Here is a 20,254-nt window from a genome sequence, read left to right as displayed (position 1 = left end):
TCTCCTGGCAACCTCCAAAGCCAGACTCGTCCATCAGATTGCCAGATGGAAAAGGGTGATTCATCACTCCAGAGAAGGCGTCTCCACTGCTCTACAGTCTGGATGGGTGAGCAAATACTTTTGGTAATATAGTGTATCAAACAGAGCGGCTTCAATATATCAGGTTGGGGGCTACAGCGATGGACACTGTGATAACAAACATTGGTACAGTGTTATCTCCATTTCTATTCACTGTATATGCTGCTGATTTCTCATACAGGTGTCCATCATGCCATGTACAAAAGTACTTGGACACAGCAGTAGTAGCTTGCATGGAGGAGAACAATGAGAAGGAATACAGAAAGATCCTCTCTGATCTTACTGCCTGGTGTAACTGTAAAGGTTTCCATTTTTAACTTCTTAGGTGGAGGTTGTTGCCTGAGCACCATGTGGACAGCTGCTTGACCTTGTCTCTATGAGCAGACTCCTCTGCCCCAGATATAAGCCCCACCACTGCAGTGTTGTTTGCAAACGTTTCAGTGGTGTTGCTATCATGATAGGTGTTAGAGGGCAGAATGTAGAGCTGTAGCCACTGCGTCCGCCGTGGATCAGTTTTCTCCGTATGCAAATTGTTGGGGGTCAAAGCTTTCAGGGCACAGCTCCGGTGATGTGTCCCTCAAAACACTTCATCACTACTGTGGTGTCACTAGTCTGTACTTGTTGAGGCTGGAGATGTTGGTCTATGATTTGATTTCCACCTACATAAGAGGAGTACGAGTCGCTCTTTCAGTGATAACTTTGATAAGTGCTGACGTTCAGCTCATTCCTGTCGTCTATGCTTAGTCTAAAACAACTTTTTACAGACCTTGAAATGCAACACAACCAGACAAACCTGGTTCTTGTTTAACTCTAAATCGCACTAAGTAAGGGGTCATAGAGATTTTTTTCCCGGCTCTTGTGATCTCTAATTCATCCAATCAGTGCATTTGAGAAACCAGTTTAGCTAGTTTTTTTCTTCTGGTCATTATAACCCTGCTGTAAGCTTTCCAGTCATTCCTGTTTTTGCTTATCCACAGTTGTCCTTTTGCCTTTTTTTGTGAACTTGGCTGCTGTTGTTCTGCATCAACTAAAGGTAAAGATTTTTGCTTTGTTCTAAAATACTATATCTACTCTAACTACATTTTTTATTTTGCTTTTGCAAAATTCAAATATAGCGCTCAGCAACAAATGCCGGGAATGTGTTTAGTTTTTAACGAGGTGCTCAGTGTCAGTTTCAGGAAAAAAACAACGGCCTGTTGTAAAAAAAACTGCTGTTTTTTAAGGAACATAAACGTTTTGTTTTTTTGTTTTTTGTTACCGTCCATATCTGGTTATAAAGTAACACAATTAAAGAAAAACAGCATATGCCATTCAGATCACTTGGAAAATTCAAATCCTGCTCGTATAGAGAATAGGCCACCTTTTTTTTTGATCCTGCATTCATTTTGACCACTAGATAGAGCCAGAAACATACTTTTGGATATGAATAGCTTGACTTTAATGATGCCAAAGTCATTCAATTTATTCAACTGAATTATGAGAACAGCAGCATAACAAACATGCATATTATTAGAAAGCACATTCAACATTTTATTTTATCATAATTATACAAAAGAGGAATGTTTAAAGCTATCTGTTTTGACCGTCTTATAAGTAGTCTAGAACCACGTCTTTGCACATACAAATTTAAATAGGCAACAATTTAAATATCTATTTTTGTGAACACAAAACTTCGAAAATCCTTTTTCATGTTGAATGCCTCTGCCAATTCTGATTTGGGGCTTATAGGTAAAATTCAAAGCTGCAGTGATTTGGAAATTAACACTAAAACATTATCGAATTAATTTGAATAATTACTTATTTTTTTTATTTTCCAACAGAAAAACAAATGTGTATGTCGAAATTTTATTTATAAAGAAAAATTAGTGTTGCTTGTCATGTATTTGCACGCCATTTTTTTTTTAATTAAGAACACACTAACTACAGACTTTAATTTTTTAAAATACTGTTTTTAAGCGAAATTACACTGGGGAGAAATGGCCAAAACATGGCTGTATATTCATTTAAACTTTTAATTTGGCGTGGGCTTGATTTCTAGGCCAATCCGTCTGGTCCACGTTGGTTCAGCACGTTGCCATAATGTTTAGTTCGTCAAAGTGGAGGATCAAACCCTCCGTTTCAGAAAAAGCCTCCAGGCTTTTGTGCTGTTTGTCACGCAAACCTGTTTCCAAGAACGCAGCGAAACTGAACCGAGCCGCAGATCCGGCGCCGGCCGGTATGAACCGGTCTGAGGAGAGGGAAGCCGGAAGTCTGGATTCCAGACTGCACCAAAACACTACCAAAATAAAGTACACATAAATAATGTCTAAAAAAACGCTATACTTTTAAACAACCTTTTTCGTAAACCAACCAAACCAACTACCCCTGGCTGCAGCCTGCAGAATGGGTCATCATAGTGGAATGCTTTGATTGCAGAGGAATGTGAACACGCTGTGGAATGTTAGCCCCGCCCATGCTGAGGCCGTCTTCTTCTTTGGTGGTTTTACAAGTTTCCATGTGCAATATTGCCACCTACGGGTTTTTAAGGAGTTTTTCCTTACTGTGAAGGGGGGGTCTAAGGGCAGGAATATCAGTTTAGCTTAGTCTTTTTTGTTAAAGTTTAGTATTATCCTAATGCATTCTTTGTATTCATGATCCCTTTTTCATTGTATGTGCTAAAATAAAATACAAATATTTAATTGAATTAGGGAATTTCTACCATGATTCCTGCCTTCTTATGCCTTTTACAAGTTTCCATGTGCATGTATTAGGGAGTTAATAAATTCTGTCTGGCCTCACAGACTCAAAAAAATAACTCATTGGATGAACTCAATTTAATTGTTTTGTCAGGATTTACATCCAATAAATATGAGTAACCCCACCTCAAAGAAAATTCTTCCATGTAATGAAATATAATCGAGTTAGTCGAACTAAATTTTATCAAGAAAGGCAAAGGAAAAAAAACAAGCAACAGCGGTTTAATGCTAGATTCGAACTCAGAACCTCCGAATTGTTATCCCGCTATCTAAGCCACTGAGCTATCACTCCGGTGATGAAGCAAGGCCGCCGGTATAAATAAATAGATTCCATATTTTCATAAATGAGGCTCTTCGTGTATCGCCAAGTTGAAACGATTTCATGCCACAGTTTCGTTTTTTACGTGGAAAAAACGAACTAAAGTTTTCACTTTTGAAAAGTCGAAGGATTTGAAGGACTAATAGTCATACCAGGCATTACATTAGATGAAGGAGTTGAACATTTTAATAGTTCAATGGTTAAAATAGGTGAAAAATTGTAGCCGTGAGACGGCAAAAAGAATAAAGAGAAACAGGAAAACAGCATTCAACAGCATGCCCCTTACTTGAACTCAATTATTTTGGATTACTGGAGTTATAGGGGAAACTATTTATACATTTTGTGTCAGGTCAATTAAATGTAGATACATTCTTTTAAAATAAATATTTTTAAATAAAACAAACAGAATTTTATTGTGTTACATGAAAGAGGGGCTTGAATCATTTTTTGAGTTATACATAAAAAAATTGCACCATTCAAATTTTCCTCCTTCTGTTCTCTTTCTTCCTCATACAATTCACAATGTCACAAAATGTGCTCGCTGATTCTTCCCCTTTCCTGCAATCACAACTGCTGTGACAAAGGTGAATCAAATGCACGGGCTTAGCGTGGGCGGGGTTAACATTCCACAGCAGACGGGCTCAGCATGGGCGGGGTTAACATTCCACAGCGTGTTCACATTCCTCTGCGTTCAAAGCATTCCACTATGTTGACCCATTCTGCAGGCTGCAGCCAGGGCTTACTCAACCAAACTACGGTATGTGGGATTACAAAAACTACTGTTTTAACTGATTTTTTTTTTAGTTTACTATTAATTTCACTTTTTATGCTCTACATCACAATGATACTCATGTATCTGTCACTGTTAAAATTAGTAAATATAAAAATCATGAGTAAACAGATAAAAGCTCATTTATATAATATATTTATATGTAATAAACTATGGTTGTTATTGCAATAACGACGAAAAATATACACTTTAAATGCTTTATTCCGATAAAAACAAGTAACCTGCATAAAACTGTATCAGTAAATGTCATGACGTATTTATCTATTAGTAGGGTTTATAAACTAATTCGAACGTCATTGTTTTTTGATCGTGTGAAGAGGACCCACGTCAACAAAGAAATATTTTATTTTGAAGATATTTACCGGAAGCCAGACTAGCCCTTTGTTTGTGATTGGCAGTAAGATCTTTACAAAAGTACTTCGCGTCAGAGTCTCCGTTCCATCAAACGTTGTTGCGAGCCATCGCGTGTGAAAATTATTTTTATTCTATTTACTCTCTGGGGAAGATATATTTTCGTTGTATTTCCGGTGTTGTATTCTTTTTAATTGAACCCGGTATTGTTAGATGTTGATGTGTATATCACCAGATGGCTGTCGTTGAACACGAACAGACCGGTTTCTTTTGCTCGGAACGATCCTTCTCCGCGGGATAGTCGAGCCGGGATTGGCTTTAATTTGGAGCCTTGCTGCTGTGAATAACTGGATCAGGGTTTTCAACACTAAGGTAAAAGAAATATATAGTTTTTTCTTCTTTTCCGCCCTCTTGCTTGTATTTTTGTTAAATATGCAGTAGTTACCCATCATGCCACGAAAGCTCTCGTGCGGGTTTAGGTCACCGAGTTCATAAATTGTTTTTGCGCCGCTGGATGGCAGAATAAACAAGGGTCGTGTTGTGAGCAGCTTGAGCTGCAGCTGCCACCTGGTTGTTATCACCTGACAGATTGCTTAACCCTCCAGATACATTAAAGTTCACCAGAAATGTCAACACAGCCTTCCTCTCTCTCGTGTTTTTGCCTCCCCCAGTCTTTATTCGGTCGGGCCGGGGACCATGGAGACCACTCAGGTGTCCCTTACAGTCAGGGGGGAGACATCTCCAGGTATGTCCAAACCTAAACTGAGCTGCAGAGTTCCTGGAAAGTAGCTGCAACATGAACCTTGACTTAAATGTAGTAGCTCTGTGGGCGGTACCTTCTGGTTCCGAAAATACTGCTTCTTGTCTTTAGTACTTCATACTTTCTTAACTCAATTTTTTCAGCTATTAGTTGGGAAAATTCTGCAGCAATTTAGTTTCTAAATATATTAAAAGTAACTATATTTGGCTGTAATTTACAGTGTAAATGTACTTTTGAAGGTGATTTCCGTAAATGTTTCTCCACCCTCCTAGGTGAGGTGATTGCAGTTGTTGGCAGCTGTGAAACTTTGGGATGTTGGGGCTACCAACGCGCTGTCACCTTACATCCTCTTGGAGATGAAGCGTAAGGCAGTTTCAAAGACCCGCTCCGATGAAAAATGTTTTTGTCTCATCATGGAGGACCTTTTTTTAAGGAACCAAAACTCAAAACAAGCATGTCTGAGCAGATGAAAAAATGCAGTTGGAAAAAGCTTGTGGTTGATGTTGAAAACACGCCACAAGCTTCCTGCTCCGCCCATTCTGATTCATCCACTGTCAGACAAATAGATCCATGAACGTCTTTGTTTTCCTCGTCTGAGCTGGAATCTGGATCCAAACTGTACAGCTCGGATTTTTTTGTTGCGCCGCTAATTTCATGCTACATGCTGGGATTGTGAACGAGCTTTCAGTTTATGGTGTTCACACTGGACACGCTTCTCCATACCAGCGCATGTACTCCTACTTGGAAGAGGCTTTGTGCGACATGTCGAAGCGGTGCAAGTCCTGCAACTCTTGCTCCGACTTGCTCTTGACTTGGTGACGTAGAATTCCGTCCGGAAACAAACTGCAATTATTCATTTTTCCTCCATGATCAAGTACACCATCCATGTTTAAATGAACAAATCTTAGTCCTTGATTAGTGAAAGTTCAACCAGTTTAACTGTCAATGCACGTGCAGTGGTGGCGCGTTTTGTACACAGAGCCCGAACACGGACTTAAACTCGTGTAGCGACACGTGAAAGCTTAGAATGCAGAAGACTTGCATAGACTTTTATTTGAAAGTGGTCGCTTGAAGGTGCGCTTCCGTGCCTGGTGTGAACAACGCAGACGGTCGGGGTGTAAGGTGGCGGGAAAGTGCGTGAAAAGATGGTTGACGGGAAGTGAGGGCGGTGTTGCTCCACTCTTCTGCCGCTCTGCAGAGACTATGTCCTAGATTTTGTAATTAAAAGACCGCTGCTTTGAAAATGGATGAAAAGATGATCAGAGTGGGCCTGTAAATGTTGTTCCCATTCAAGCTGCAGGTAAAGGCTTGTTTCTGTCTTTGGTGAAAGCTAAACTTCTGGCTTTCCTCCGCAGACACACCTGGACCGGAACCGTCCCAATTCCTCATGGCGTCGAAACCAAATATCGTTATTTCAAAGGCTTCTTTTTGGAAGCGAAGGTACGTGGGGGTTTTTTTCTGACTTTCATGCCCAACCTTTTACAGATTCATGTGATGCTTTAACTCTAGTCTGCAGTGGATGGTCAGATAGTTTACTGCATGTTAAGGCTTGTAGGACTCCGCCTTAAGCTGACTGAAGTGTAGACTTACTACTCCATCTACTGTCACTGCTCTCTTGAGTCTCTGTTACATAAAGTATGGACATTTACGTCATTATTAACGTACACGTCAACCCTGCTCAGACCTGACGTCTCAGCACATTTGAAAACAATAACAGTGCTTTGCTGGATTGTGGGCCGTGCTTTTCTCAGATTTACTTTTAATTTGGAAAGATGTGACGACATTACTTCAGACGGACGTTAAAAGCAGAATTTGTGCTCATGCAGTCCGATCAGCCGTGGCACATTGATCCTCTTACCCCCCAACAAACTGTTCGCTTGTTGATTTGAATCCATCGCTGAGCTCCACGTGGGTCTGACCATTGACTTTTTATGAGAACTGGACTGAGTGACTCCTCCCCTTTGGTGCTCCAAACAGGAAGTGGCTCCAACAAGCCAAAATCCCATCTTCTATTGAGAAATAAACAGCTTTTACTTAGTTATGCTCTAATTCCTTTTTATGTTCTTGTTTTTTTCTGTAGTTCATGTTATAAATTGACTAATCAGGTGTCTCAATTAAAAGTGGGTGGAGCCCCGCGTCCGGTGTTTAAATCGATTGATGGACAGATTTTTATATAGCCTGCTTTTTTAAGTGGTGTGGGGGTGTGGTGCTCCAACAAGCTCACTGCTGATAGGCAATACAGGTTGCCATAGAAACATCGACTCAGACCAATCACTGCTTACTGACGTCGTCCCGCTCCAACTTGTGGCTCAAAAATTGAATTGCCTTCATTTGCTGGGAGCTTCATGGGTGACGTGACGCTCCCTGACTCCAGGTCCCAGATACAGTCAGTGGGTTTACTTAGTAAAACACAGAACTTTAGTGACTTTATTTTGATAGTCCTGCTCGTTCCTGTTTAAATCTGACTTCCTGCTGTTTGTTTTGATCGTTATTCCTTCTGATTGTATGAACTTTTGTGACAAATATCTGCATAACTAACTTTACTCCCTTTACCTTTCTTTTTTTTTTTTAAATTGATGTAAAAGTCATATTAAGTTTTCAAAATATTCAATTTTATATGCTTGAAAGAGGAATTTTGACGACGCTGAAGTTGGCTTCCAATTGGCGAGGGCACTAAAGGAACATTCCACTATATTCTTTGCACCTAAATAACCTAGAACCGGGTCCTGTTCAAAAACCACACGACCTGGACTGATCAAACCTGGACTAAATTATGATTTAGATACAAAAAGAACACATTAAACACAGTTTCTGATTTATGAAAACTCTCTCTGCTTTGTAAAAATGTGAAATAGGATGATTGTTGCTGCATTTTACGCAGCAATAACCCAGTCCAGGTTCAGTGGTTTTTGAACAGGACCTTGTCTAAGGTGGACCCGGTGTGTAAAATGCAATAAAAATTATCCTATTTCACATTTTCACAAATCAGAAACTGTTTAATGTGTTCTTTTGTATCTAAATCATAATTTAGTCCAGGTTTGAGCAGTCCAGGTCGTGTGGTTTTTGAACAGGACCCGGTTCTGGGTGATCTTAGTGCGAAGAATTCAGTTCCTTTAGTGCCCTCATGAATCGGAAGCCAACTTCAGCGTCGTGGAGTTTTGAGGGTTTTTTTCCCTTCATGAACAAATCCACATTGCAGATTCAACCTTGTTGGTGGCTGACTGTCCTCCTGGCAGTTTACGTCCTCTTAACTCCTTTCTCCCCCCCCCCCTTTAGTCCAAAGAAGTGTCCCGGGTCAGACTGAGTGGTAGCTCCTATAAATGATCTAACATTGTACCCAACATTGGAATTTCAGAGTGCAGGTGATCCCTGTCAGGTGATAGTCAATATGTGGGAGACCCATCATCGCCCCCGGACGATGAGGCCCACAGGTATAGAATCAGCGCACACAGATCTGCTGCCTTTTCCTGTTTTTGCTTGTTTTGGGCAGTAGACATGTTTAAAGCACGGCAGTGTTTCCTCCTCCGATCAGGTTTATCTCCTTTTTTCTCTCCTGGTTTTTTATTTGTATTTGTATTTAGGAGCGCTGTGTGAAATCTCAGGGAGGGGATGTATCTTGTGGGATAAACTGACAGTAAAAGAGGAAACATTGCAGTGGAGCTGACACAGCACCTATCATTGTCAGGACGCCATTGTGTTAGTTTTATGCAAACAAAGCCCTTTTTTCAGTTTGAGCCTGATGAGAAGAGTAGCTGCAGCTTAAAAAAAACTGCTTAATAATCTGTTTGATCCTGTAGTTCTGGGACTAAAGCTTTTTGAAAGGTAGAAATGCTTCAATCAGAGCCGCTTTCTGAAGTATCCCCATTGTCCTGCTAATACTTTACAAAACACTCGTAATGTTTAACCCAAAGTCAGATTTTAAGACGAAAGATTCCTCTTTTTTTTTCACAGTTTAAAACAAATACTTTGATTTTAACAGAATTTTTTTTTTTTTTTCTCATTTTAGCACCAAACCAGGAAATAGACGACGGCCAGTTTGGACTTCACAGTGAGTGTAGCTCTGTGCTCCGGTTCATCATCAGGGAACAATCCGCTCTCTGTTGTTGTAGCTGGCGCCTCCTCTGTGGGTCGCCATTCACGGCGGACTAACGGCACGCCGTCCTTTTCCCCCCCCACAACAGACGGGGACACTTGTGTCGACTCAGGGTGGCTGACGTGCCAGACGGACGTCCGCCTTCGTTTGCACTTTTCCAAGCACGCTCCCGTGTCCGTGACCAAGAAGAAATTCAAGAGGTCTCGCTTCAGGTAGGCGTTGGTATGGTGTAGAGCTTTATTTGTCACCGGTACAACCAAATTTGAAACCTGCTTTTTGGTCAAACCTGCTTTTTTTTACCTGCCCTCATTGGCTGAGTGGCTACACACCCCTCCTTCTTCCCCTCTGCCCCGCCACCCTGTACAGAGCTGCACATGACAAATGCTTTAACAACAAGAAACAACATCCCTTTTTTCTTTTAGCTTTATTGCCATAGCAACCATTTGATTTTTTGTTCTCCTTGACTTGATGAACAGGTCGACGTCATTTTTAGAAGAATCGGACGAAGTAAATTTTTGGATTTCCTTGGCAACGGAGGGTTTTTTTGTTAACCGCGCCCAGATTGCTAATGCAATCACATCCTTTGTCGTATCATTTTGTTCCGCTTGAGCCAACGATTCATGTGTTCAACTTTCACAATATCCCGCTAAAAAATGTGTGAGCAACAGGGAACGCCGCTTTAGCACGCCATGCTAATGCGGTTAAAAATCGACATAACATTGGCTTTGCAGTGATGCTCCAGGAGGTATGAGGTGATAGATCCAAATATTTAGGGGGGGGTTTACATTTATGGGAAGGTGGTTTATTTATTTTAAGTTTAAGATGATAGCCTCTTTCTTAGGTCAAAGGTCAAAAAAGCTTCTGAAAGACGGATTCAAACAAAATGTAGAGTGAGAGTTTAATTTGAAGGATTCGTGGGTATCAAATATGTCTCTTCTGTTTGTAATCTGCTCACACAGGATCAAGCTGACGTTGGAAGGCTTTGAGGAGGAAGAAGACGAGGATGAGGAGCAAAGTCCTTCTTGGCAGAAGATGACCACCATTCTGGGGATCAGCAAGATCAGCGCCAGCGGCTACAAATCCCGTCACTCCCAGCCGGAGTGCGGATACGGCCTGGATCCCTCCCAGTGGACCGAGTACAGCATCCACACCATGGATCCCGACAACCTGGAGCTCATGTTTGAGTTCTTTGAGGTAAGCGTCCGTTAACGAATGGGCGGCGAGCGGCGGTGGCGCCCTGTTACTCACGGAAAGCCTTGACCACAGGAGGACCTGAGCGAGCATGTGGTCCAGGGGGACGCCCATCCGGGCCACGTGGGGGCCGCTTGTCTGCTGTCCTCCTCGTTTTTGGAAAATGGGAAGGACAGCGGAGTGGTCACGCTTCCCATCATGGGCCGGAATTCCAGGCAAACCATCGGAAAAGTAAGAGGTAGGAGTTTTGGATTAAATAAAGTGAATGACCAATAATTCCCCTGAATAATCCCTGTTGTGCGTTTAGTGGATTACCTGGTAATCCGACCCATCCGGGGGCTGCAGTGTGACATGAGCTCCTCATACACCAAGTACTGGAGGAAGAGGAGCGCGGTGGATGTGGGCCACAGAGGAGCAGGCAGCACGCACGCAGCAAAGTGAGTCACGTGACCTTCTCCACGTCCACCACAGCTCCCAGTTTGGAGCAAAAACAAAAAAATCAGATCATGAGAGAGAGAGACATTTATTTTGGTTGTGTTAAACACACAAACTTAAAACATCAACACTGATACTGAACCACATTTACATAAACTTGAACAAAAATAACAGAAAACCCCAGATTACAAACATCACATCTACCTACACATTGATGGAACCAAAATTTAAAATAAAAAGAAGAAAAAACAAAAACACTTCAAAATTACTTCACAACCACCAGAGTCTCTCGGTCCAGAAGATAATTTGGATATATTTTGGCGTAAAGGAGACCATCTGATTGGTCAAATGCGTACAGGGATTCCTTTGATTTGTTAATGGGAATCATTTAAGTTTACCTTTCATCGCCTGTGGACTGCACAGCTTGAGGCCTAATGCCATTGATTAAATATGATAAATGAAAAAAGAAAAGAGTTTGAACAACAGATCTTCAGCAGCTTCGTCATCCTGTCTCCATTACCTTTCCACACAGACACCACAGAGTCAGAGAGAACACAATCGCCTCGTTCATGAGCGCAGCCAAACACGTGAGTGCGCCCCGACCTGCTGGTAAGCCCCGCCTCTCTGCACGTCTCTCCCTCAACCGCCCGTGTGTGTGTGTGCCCGCAGGGTGCAGCCTTTGTGGAGTTTGATGTCCACCTCTCCAAGGACGGCGTTCCCATCGTGTACCACGATCTGACCTGCTGCATTTCCACCAAGAAGGTCCGTTAAGGGCCTTTTTTATCTTATTTTTCTTTTTTAACACTCACACTGGCGCTCAGTCATTTCACCTCTGATTTAACAGAAGAAAAACGACAAGGAGCTGGAGCTGATCGAGGTCCCGGTGAAAGATCTGACGTTTGACCAGCTGCAGCTTCTGAAGGTGACGAGAGGAACCGTTTTCTAGCTCAGAGCTCATGCTGTAACAGATTTGAAGTTACCTTCACACTGAATGCACCTCAAATTCGCCGCTCGACGCTTTGCTAAACATGTGTAAATATATCTGACGCTCCTGATGGGTGTGGGAGGAGCTACTGTCTGTGTTTTTAGCCTCATTGGCTCTTTGTCTTATTTAAGGCTTGGAAGGAACGGAGGATGTTGAGAGATCAGGTTCATTTATTTAGAAGCACGTCGGTAATCACGTCTCCGGGTTCATGAGAGGTTCTTCCAGGGCGGCGACTTTACGGCCTACAGGAGGCGCTTTTGGCGCTACTTCCGTCCCTTTGTGACCCAGTTTGATGACTTGCTGTCCCGCATTAGACCAAGGAGGAGGAAACGAAAAACTAAGAATAAATTTACCCACCAAAACTAAGAATACAGCTTTCCTGTAAAGTGAACTAGAAGGAGCTGCATTTTTTCCAGGTTGGATGCTATATTGTGGAATGAAAATGAAACTTGGAGGGTAATAATTGGCAAAAAGAAGAAAGAAATGATCAAAGTTGACCTTAAATAAAGTGAAAACAGCACAATAACAAGAAAATATATTTTAAATACTATTTAATGGTTGAAATAGATGAAAAACTGCAGGAGTTAAGCGTCAAAAAATGGAGGAAGACACCACAAAGTGGGATACACTAAGGAATTGAACTTTTACAAAAAGTCTTCTGATTCGCAACGGTTTGAATGAACAAAACTCGTAATTTTGAGCAGAATTTCCTTTCAACATGCCCTCCATCTTCATCAGGACATGTTCATTTTCACTGAAAGACGTTTCCTCATCACTAAGTTGATCTTTTGTCTTTCTGAACAGCTGGCTCATGTGACGGCAATGACAGGAAGTGACCACAAAGGTATGCTTCTTTGTTTCTTCACACCTTTTCTTTTTGGATTAAAGTTTGAGGCAAAATTCCAAAGGATTATTGATCACATTTATATTATTTGCTATAAATGTGCAGACCATAACATTCCTGCAGAAGTGTGGTGAAGTCCAGACCCTTCTGGCTCAGGAATGTTCTGTGAGAGTCAGAAAAAGAACGCTCTTCTTGTGTTTGCAGATCTGGAGGACGAGGAGGAAATAGATGAACATCAGCCGTTCCCTTCGCTGTCTCAGGTAGAAGCGACACTCATCCGGGAATGAAATGTCATCTCCTGCTCTCCCGCTGCCCATCTGCTGACCGTCTGCCGCTCCACAGATCTTCCAAGCCGTCCCGGAAACCGTGGGCTTCAACATTGAGCTGAAATGGATCAGTCAGATGAAGGTTGAGGAGTGAAACTGAACTTTAAGGAAGAAAACATGGTCGGCGAATCAGCTGACGAGGGTTTGTGTTTTTGCAGGACGGATCGTGGGACGGAAACCTCTCCTCCTACTTCAACATGAACTCCTTCCTGGACACGATCCTGTCCTGTGTCCTGCAGAAAGCTGGAAAAAGACGCATCATCTTCTCCTGTTTTGACCCCGATATTTGCACCATGTGAGTTCGTCTGAACTAATCGTTGAAGGAATCTGTGTGCGACCAAAGAAAGGCTTCTTCTCGTCTTTCCACCAAGCAATAAACTGTAGAAAATTCCCTAAATCTCCCTCCAACGTTCCAGCCAGCTTTAGTGAGCCAAAGCTGAAGGATTGGAATGATCAGAGACGGCGTTTGCACATTGTGTTAGGCTTTTACTGAAAGAGAAATATATCCCACCTTTTTGTTGTCCTTCAGGGTGCGTCACAAGCAGAACAAGTATCCCATCCTCTTCCTGACTCAGGGCATCTCAGACAAATACCCCGAGCTGATGGACATTCGCTGTCAGAACACTGAAATCGCCATCAGCTTCGCAGAGAGCGAGAACATCCTGGTGAGCTGCTGGGGTTTTGTGACGAGCCTCTGATCTGTGGTTTTTCCTAAAGAGTGGCGCTTGCTCCTCCAGGGCATCAGCGCTCACACCGAGGAGCTCCTGAAGCACCTCAACTACATCGAAGAGGCCAAGTCCAAAGGCCTGGTGGTCTTCAGCTGGGGAGACGACAACAACGACCACAAGACCAGGAGGAAGCTGAGGGAGCAGGGCATCGATGGGCTCATCTATGACAGGTGGGTGGGTCACTTTGACCCCCATGTTCATGACGACGTGATGATGAGCGTCTGTTGTGTTATGCACGTGGATTGATAAAGAGCGATAAGATTATCTGGAGTTTGGTTTTAAGCGCTCTCAGAAAGTCCAAAGGTGTTTGCTGCCAAAACAATCTCCGTGGTTTTCATTAACTGTCTTAAGCTCCGCCTTCATCTTTCACTATTGCCGTCTGAAGTCAGTTTTGTTGTGAAGCCTTCCCAGACTCTGCAGAGCGTGGCGCTGAAGGCAGACGGCGCCGCTGCGGGAACCAGAAGCTGTGTGTTCAGCGCTTTCACTTCCACGCATGTCTGAGACTCCTGCTGAGCCGTCTGCAGTCAGGAAGTCACTGGCGTTTTATGACCCACAGGTGCCCGCGGCCCCCCCTGACCCTCTGACACGCCCTCAATGGGCTCCCCGCCCCTCTCCTCTTCTGCCCCTGCCAGACTGGCCCAAACGGCACGTGACCTATTAACGAAAATTAAGCAAATTATGGGGGAAAAAAATAAAAATTAAGGAAAACACTCCTTTTTGGTTTTATATCCTTAGCAACCATTTTATTTGTTGGTGGCCTGGGGGGCGTCGAGCAGATCTGAGGCTGTGTCCGAGTTCCCACCCTAACTACTAAAAAACTATATAGCGCTATGAAGAGCCCTGAATTTAAAGCACGCTCACTGCTTTTTTGTTTTTTTAAACAGCGCATATGATGTCATCGAATTCAAAGTTAAAATCTAATTAATATGAGCATTTAAAAAAATGATTCCCACGCAATGCATTGTGGTCTATATTTGCCGATCCAGTGAGCATTGATGCACACTGGTTTTTCGCAGAGACTTCTGGGAAATTTTTAGGGCACTGGATTTTGGAATGTAGATTCAGACTGAACTATAGAATGGAGAACGCACCATGTGAGGGTCAGGGGGGGGGATTCAGACTCAACCTTTGTCATTTTTGGAGAAATCTGCAAAAAACAAAATTTGAATTTCTTTGGCAATTGAAATTTTTGGTTAACCACGCCCACATTCCTAATATGTTCACGTCATTTTGTTTGCATAGAGCACAATATTCTGGTAAAGCGTGTGCGAGCAATAGGGGAAACGCCACTTTTGCCAGCTCGCCACGCTGACGCCGCTCAAGATCTACAAACGTTAAAATCCACAGCTTCCCGCTGACGCTCGAGGAGTCTGGAGGCGAAAGATCGGAATCCAGAGGAGTTTAAATCTGCAGCGGGGCGGCCTCCTCCTGGGTCAAAGATCAACAAAGCGGGCTACATGAAATCTGTTGCATTTTTGGAGCATTGGACGTGGGGGGCCAACAGGCTCCGCCTACTTTTATTAAGGCATCGCTTTATAACTTGAATAAAAAATGAAAAAATTAGGATCATTAAGAAGATTTTTAAAGAAAAAAGTATCAGATACAGAATGGTTCTTTCTCTATGGAGCCAGCAGGTACTTCCTGTTTGGAACGTCAGGGGGGAGGGGTCATTCAGTCCAGTTCTCAAATACAGTCGATGGTCACACTAATACTAACAAAAACCATTTGAGGGGGAACGTTTGTGAATCCGATGGTGGAAAAAGGTTGTTGTCCATAACTTTGCCTGTTCTTTTTTTTAACAGAGTTTGTGAAAACTTGGTTCCATTTTTTGACCCGACCTCATCAGGTTTCTGTGATCTCCCTCCTGTTTTATTTTACTCACCCCCCCCGCCTTGGGTTTGTTGCCTTCAGTCGCTGCCTGAATGCGATGCTGCAGGAGCAGCCATCCAGCTGGATCATGATACATGAGACAGTTGACTTCAGACTTTCTTGATGCCCCGGTCCTGTGGTCTCCAAACCTGTTCCAGGTGAACCACAGCCAGCCCCGGATCAGGTGTGTTCAGTCCATCACAAACTGGGCTCGCTCCATCCAGGTAGGCAGTAAGGGCTGGAGTGAGGGCAGCTACAAATCGAGCAGGGCAGTAGTTCACCTGGAACAGGGTTGGAGACGCCTTGGTCATATCCCGTACAGGTGCTGCGGGTTTTCGGGTCGTCCTTCCGTGTCACACAAGCGTTGACTATGACCTGCATGGAGCTTAGACCGCCTCAATAATCAGAAATGCTCACTACCTGTTTCACAAATACACACACTGATTCACAACTGTAATTCTATGCAATATGCACACGTGTTTCACAAATTCACAATAAGTGTTTCACAAATTCACAATAGATGCCTCACAAACAGGATTTTTAGCTACACTTGTATTATGAACTCACTGCGTGCCCCGTACAGGTTTGAGCCGCGGACGGCCCGTATCCACCCATAGGGCCAGCTGGGACTAGGGCTTTAGTTCCATCAGAGACGTGATTGGTCAACTGCCATGTTCATCATTCTGGAGGACCGTTTTGGCCCGAAACCAGCTTGTGTTTTCTGCCTGAGCTCTGGATGTTCTTGTTATTTAATGACTGACAAACGTGGCAGAAACAAAACAAACCAGTGAACGGATGTTTTTTGACTGCATGAGGATTTCTGCTAAAGTGTGGAGCTGCTAGGCTGCTGGTTCCGATGCTTCACGCTGGTCCGTGCAAACCCCCCAAACTCCCTCTACCGTCCGAAGCCTTCTCACGGGCCCAGCGCTGAAATATTTGGAACCTCCCCAACGATATTAGGAATCGCCTGCTTGTGTTTAGAGGCACCATCATTCCCCAAAGGTAAAAAACGCTGCTCATTCAAAACAGCTTGAGCCATCTTAGCTACAGCTCTGGTTCTGCCGCGGTTCTTCTAAAGACCCGCTCCGATCACCTTTAGATCTACTGTCAGAGCAGTGATCTTTGATGATGATGATGATGATGATGATGATTTTAGCCTGAATAGAAGAACGTGTCAGATTTTTTTGGGACATACAGTATTTTCTGAAGAGACGCAAGAGATCTTTACAAACTCACCTCCGAATTGTAGGTGGGGAGCAACCCCGCCCCCCCTTCCCGTCACAAATACGAGCTTTTTCAAACGGCTTTTTTTTGTCTGTTCCTGATTCACAGAGATCTGAATAAAGAAACATTTTGACATCTTAACACATTGAAAACACCAAAACCCCACTTACGTTTGTTTTGAAAGAACCCCCCCCCTCCCTTTTTTTTCACAGAGGGATTCAGAGCAAAGAAAGAAACTAATGGAACAAATCCATCTAAACGCCTTTTTTTTCCATCTAAAACAGATTTTTTGTTTGAAAAAAATTGTTTGTTTTTCCAGAAAACCCTTCAAAAAATCCTTGAGTTCAAATGTTTGATGAATTGACTTGAAACGGTCAAAGTAAAGGTCGATTCGACCGGGTTGATAACACACTTTCCAAATGAATGGCATGCTGCTTTGATGTTGAGCTTTTTAATTGGTTCTGGAGGCTTCAGAGCAGAACGGCGATGTGGGAGGAGCTTCCTGAGGCTGTGGAATAACACCTCTGTCCTTTTCTCTTCTAGCATCTGTGACGTCCAAGCCGAGCAGCCAAACATCTTCCAGGTAGAGGAGCAGCACTCCCTGCAGGAGGTGATCACGGAGGAGACCCTGAAGAGCTCCGCCTGCTCCTGCTACTCCATCCCGTGCCCGCCGGCGCCCTGCGCGTCCTGCGGGAGCGCCGAGTCCGACTCGGGCCTCAGCTCCTCCTGAACCGAGGTTGCGCATAAGTGACCTCCCCCAGACAAACTGAAGCATGTTCTTCCTCACGATAATCAACTGCACGCTGTCGCCACCCGTCCCACCCGAGGGGGGGGGGGGTTCCCTGTATTTATTCTCCACATTTGCAGGTTTTGGGCGGACGTGAAGTCTGGTAAACGCTGCACCTTATCGGTCAGGACGATGCAAGTCAAAGGATTACGCAACTAAAACATTTATCTCCTTGATTTAAAAAAAAAAAAAAAAAAACCTCAGGTAGATGATGCTGTCATTAATGTTTGACCAACTTCACGAGGAGAAAAAACATTTGAGCGCAACACAGATGCATGAAAACCAAAAAACAAAAGAAGCTTACAAGCTGAAGAGAAGCCATTTGTGAAACAAAGCAGTGTTGGTGCTAGTGTGGATGGTGGAGCGTCCCACCGGATCGTGAACCGGAACTCCGCTTCCTCTCTGCTGTCATTGCCATCGTTTTGTGTCTTACTGTGCTGACGGAGTGACTGTAGAACCTGATTCAAATGGGGGGGGGGGGGGGGGGGGGGTAGAAGAGGACGATGCGTCTCCATGGAAACGGGAAGAGGTTTAGCTGAAAGCGCCTCCTTCCTCTTTTCACGCCTTCGAAGCGATGAATGTTTCCTTCAGCGGCCGCCTGCCTCCACAGCCTTTCGGAGGGAAATCGGCGGCGTCTCTCCTCCACGTTATCCGCCACCAGCTGTGTATCCTCCAAACATCCCACCGTGTTTGTGCCGTCGACGTCTCATCGCACAATCCCCGAGCGGACGATTGTAGTAGGCATGTTCTGTCCGGTGAACGGGGTTCTCATGTCGTGTAGATGAAATAAAAGATTATATTTGATCTGTTTTTGGGAGTGTTTCGACTTCATTAGGACTTTTCCATCGTTATAATTCCAATTTAAGTTACACTTTTGACCTTTACCTGTTTCCGCCTCTTAGTTGTTGTTTGTTTTAAACCCTTTTTGAGCTTGTAATGTCAGCGCAGCCTCGTTTGATTAAACGACCTTCACACAAATTTCTAAATATAAAATGGAGTTGAAATGATGAGTAAAAGGTTGTTTAGTCGTCCACAGTAGAAATTAGAGTAAAACCTCAATCACGTTGCCTTATTTGGGTCTATGATGGGTCATTTTTGACCCATAAGTCAAGGTGGGGGGTTAAACACAATCACAGAAATAACCACTTCTGAACATCAGGAGAACGAAATGAACTTTAAAACAATGAAAGCATCCAAGCCCTGTGTAGAAAAACCTGCTGTTTCATGGGTGCAAGTGTCCGGGTTGCCGGGTTCTTCTTTTACTTCTAGGAAGCTTTCCAGTTTGTTGAGATTAATGCAGGACTTTGTTTGCTCTAAAACATGGGAGCCAAATTCCATTTCAACGCCTCATTTACTGCTGCAGAGCTCCAGAGAGTTTATGACTTACAGGTTTCAACCTGAAACTTTGAAGGAAAATCCCCCATTAATTTATTAAATATGTAAGAGTTCTAGTCGGTACCTTTTCATTACTTTGACAGTAAAGCAGCTTATAGTAGTTTTCTAATCTAACAAAATTCGTTGTTAATTAAAGTAGTAAAAATACTACTTTTTTTTTTTACATAAAAAGCTTTTATTTACTGGCTTTACTATAAAAAGCATGCAGGTCAAGAGCAGCTTTGACATCATCACTACATGAATCATTAATTACAGTCAGCAGTGAACAAGAAGCAGAATCAGTTTCCTGTTCATGGAGTTGCTGTCTGTGCAATATCAGCATGAACTTTGGAACTTTTACTGTAATCTGTTCATTTCCTGCTGCTTTTTGCTGCTCATGTGAGAAAATGTTTGACATACGTACATGGAAAAAAGGTTTAACGTTCCTCTAATAGGATCCTCTTGTCTAAAAATACATGAAGAATTAAGTAAAATTTACAAAATACTGCTCGATTTTACTATGTCATTGTAGGGACAGAATTACAAAAAAATATTTAGAAAAATCCACAGTTTTGAGTATTTATTAGAGTGCTTGATTGGAGTTTTGGACTGACCGTCATCTGCCTTGACTATCAATATTTAAATATTTCATTATCCATAAAAAATGATTTCATTGTCCGTAAATAAAAAGTTGTCAGTTTCAGTTTTACAGGGACAGTGAAATTTAATCTGACTCAAAATCCAGCCATCTAGTTTTGCAGCTAGAGCGCCCTCTGGTGTGCAGACGAGCGACATGCACTGCATTTGCGTTTTTTTATTTTTTACTTATGGATGTGTTTTGTTTTTTCATAAACACATCTTAGAATAAAGTTGTAGTGCAGTACAGTATATCTAGTGTAACATACAAACATGTCAGAACATTTTCTTCAAACTAATGAAAAGATGAAACAGTTTAACTGAATAATTAACCGCACAAAACAATGAGGAAATTAAAATAAAAGCAGTGGTCTGCTATTTAGAAGTAATGAATTTAAACACTTTAAATATTTTAGTTGTTTTTTTATTTATTATGATTAGAAAATTTTAATTTTTCTGTTGGCCTAGAAGCCAAATATACTTTTTAAATCAGTTTCTTTAAAATTAATTAAGAGGGGCCTTTTCCTAACCAATTTCTCTGATGTATAAACAAATTTTGTTTGATATATAACTTTATGACGTTGCCCTTGTTGATAAACGCTTTTGTTTTGTTTTTGTAACTTGGGTTTATTTATTTTTTATTTATATGAAAAAATGTCATGATTGTTTTTAAAAGGATTGTCATTTAATATATAAGTTAAAACATGAGCAGTGTGATGTCCATCTGGT

At 42.6% G+C, this 20,254-nt stretch overlaps 1 protein-coding gene across 4 annotated transcripts; it reads left to right on the top strand.

Annotated features, from left to right (window-relative positions):
* The first annotated feature begins 87 nt into the window (after positions 1–87).
* Positions 88–18,319, top strand: gpcpd1 (glycerophosphocholine phosphodiesterase 1). Of its 4 annotated transcripts, none has more exons than XM_078943212.1 (20): positions 88–106; positions 1,056–1,111; positions 4,945–5,018; positions 6,389–6,473; positions 8,389–8,464; positions 9,040–9,081; positions 9,215–9,338; positions 10,086–10,320; positions 10,393–10,555; positions 10,625–10,754; positions 11,285–11,339; positions 11,422–11,514; positions 11,597–11,674; positions 12,542–12,581; positions 12,786–12,841; positions 12,924–12,989; positions 13,066–13,202; positions 13,437–13,572; positions 13,645–13,805; positions 17,272–18,319. In XM_078943212.1, the coding sequence occupies exons 1-20, from the start codon at positions 103–105 to the stop codon at positions 17,456–17,458; spliced, it is 1,998 nt and encodes a 665-aa protein (XP_078799338.1). In that variant the 5' UTR covers positions 88–102; the 3' UTR covers positions 17,459–18,319. The 4 variants fall into 4 exon arrangements, with proteins under 4 accessions (XP_078799338.1, XP_078799339.1, XP_004083384.1 ...); XM_078943213.1 differs by lacking the exon at positions 88–106 and adding an exon at positions 5,306–5,396 and having other exon boundaries at positions 1,037–1,111; XM_004083336.5 differs by lacking the exons at positions 88–106; positions 1,056–1,111 and adding exons at positions 4,293–4,645; positions 5,306–5,396.
* Positions 18,320–20,254: the final 1,935 nt, after the last annotated feature.

This window comes from Oryzias latipes, chromosome 24 (genome assembly GCF_053564925.1).
Source record: "Oryzias latipes strain Hd-rR chromosome 24, Olatipes_Hd-rR_3.1".
NCBI classification, from domain to species: domain Eukaryota; kingdom Metazoa; phylum Chordata; class Actinopteri; order Beloniformes; family Adrianichthyidae; genus Oryzias; species Oryzias latipes.
Note: the sequence above shows the minus strand (reverse complement) of the source record. Positions and strands in the feature narration are given on the sequence as shown.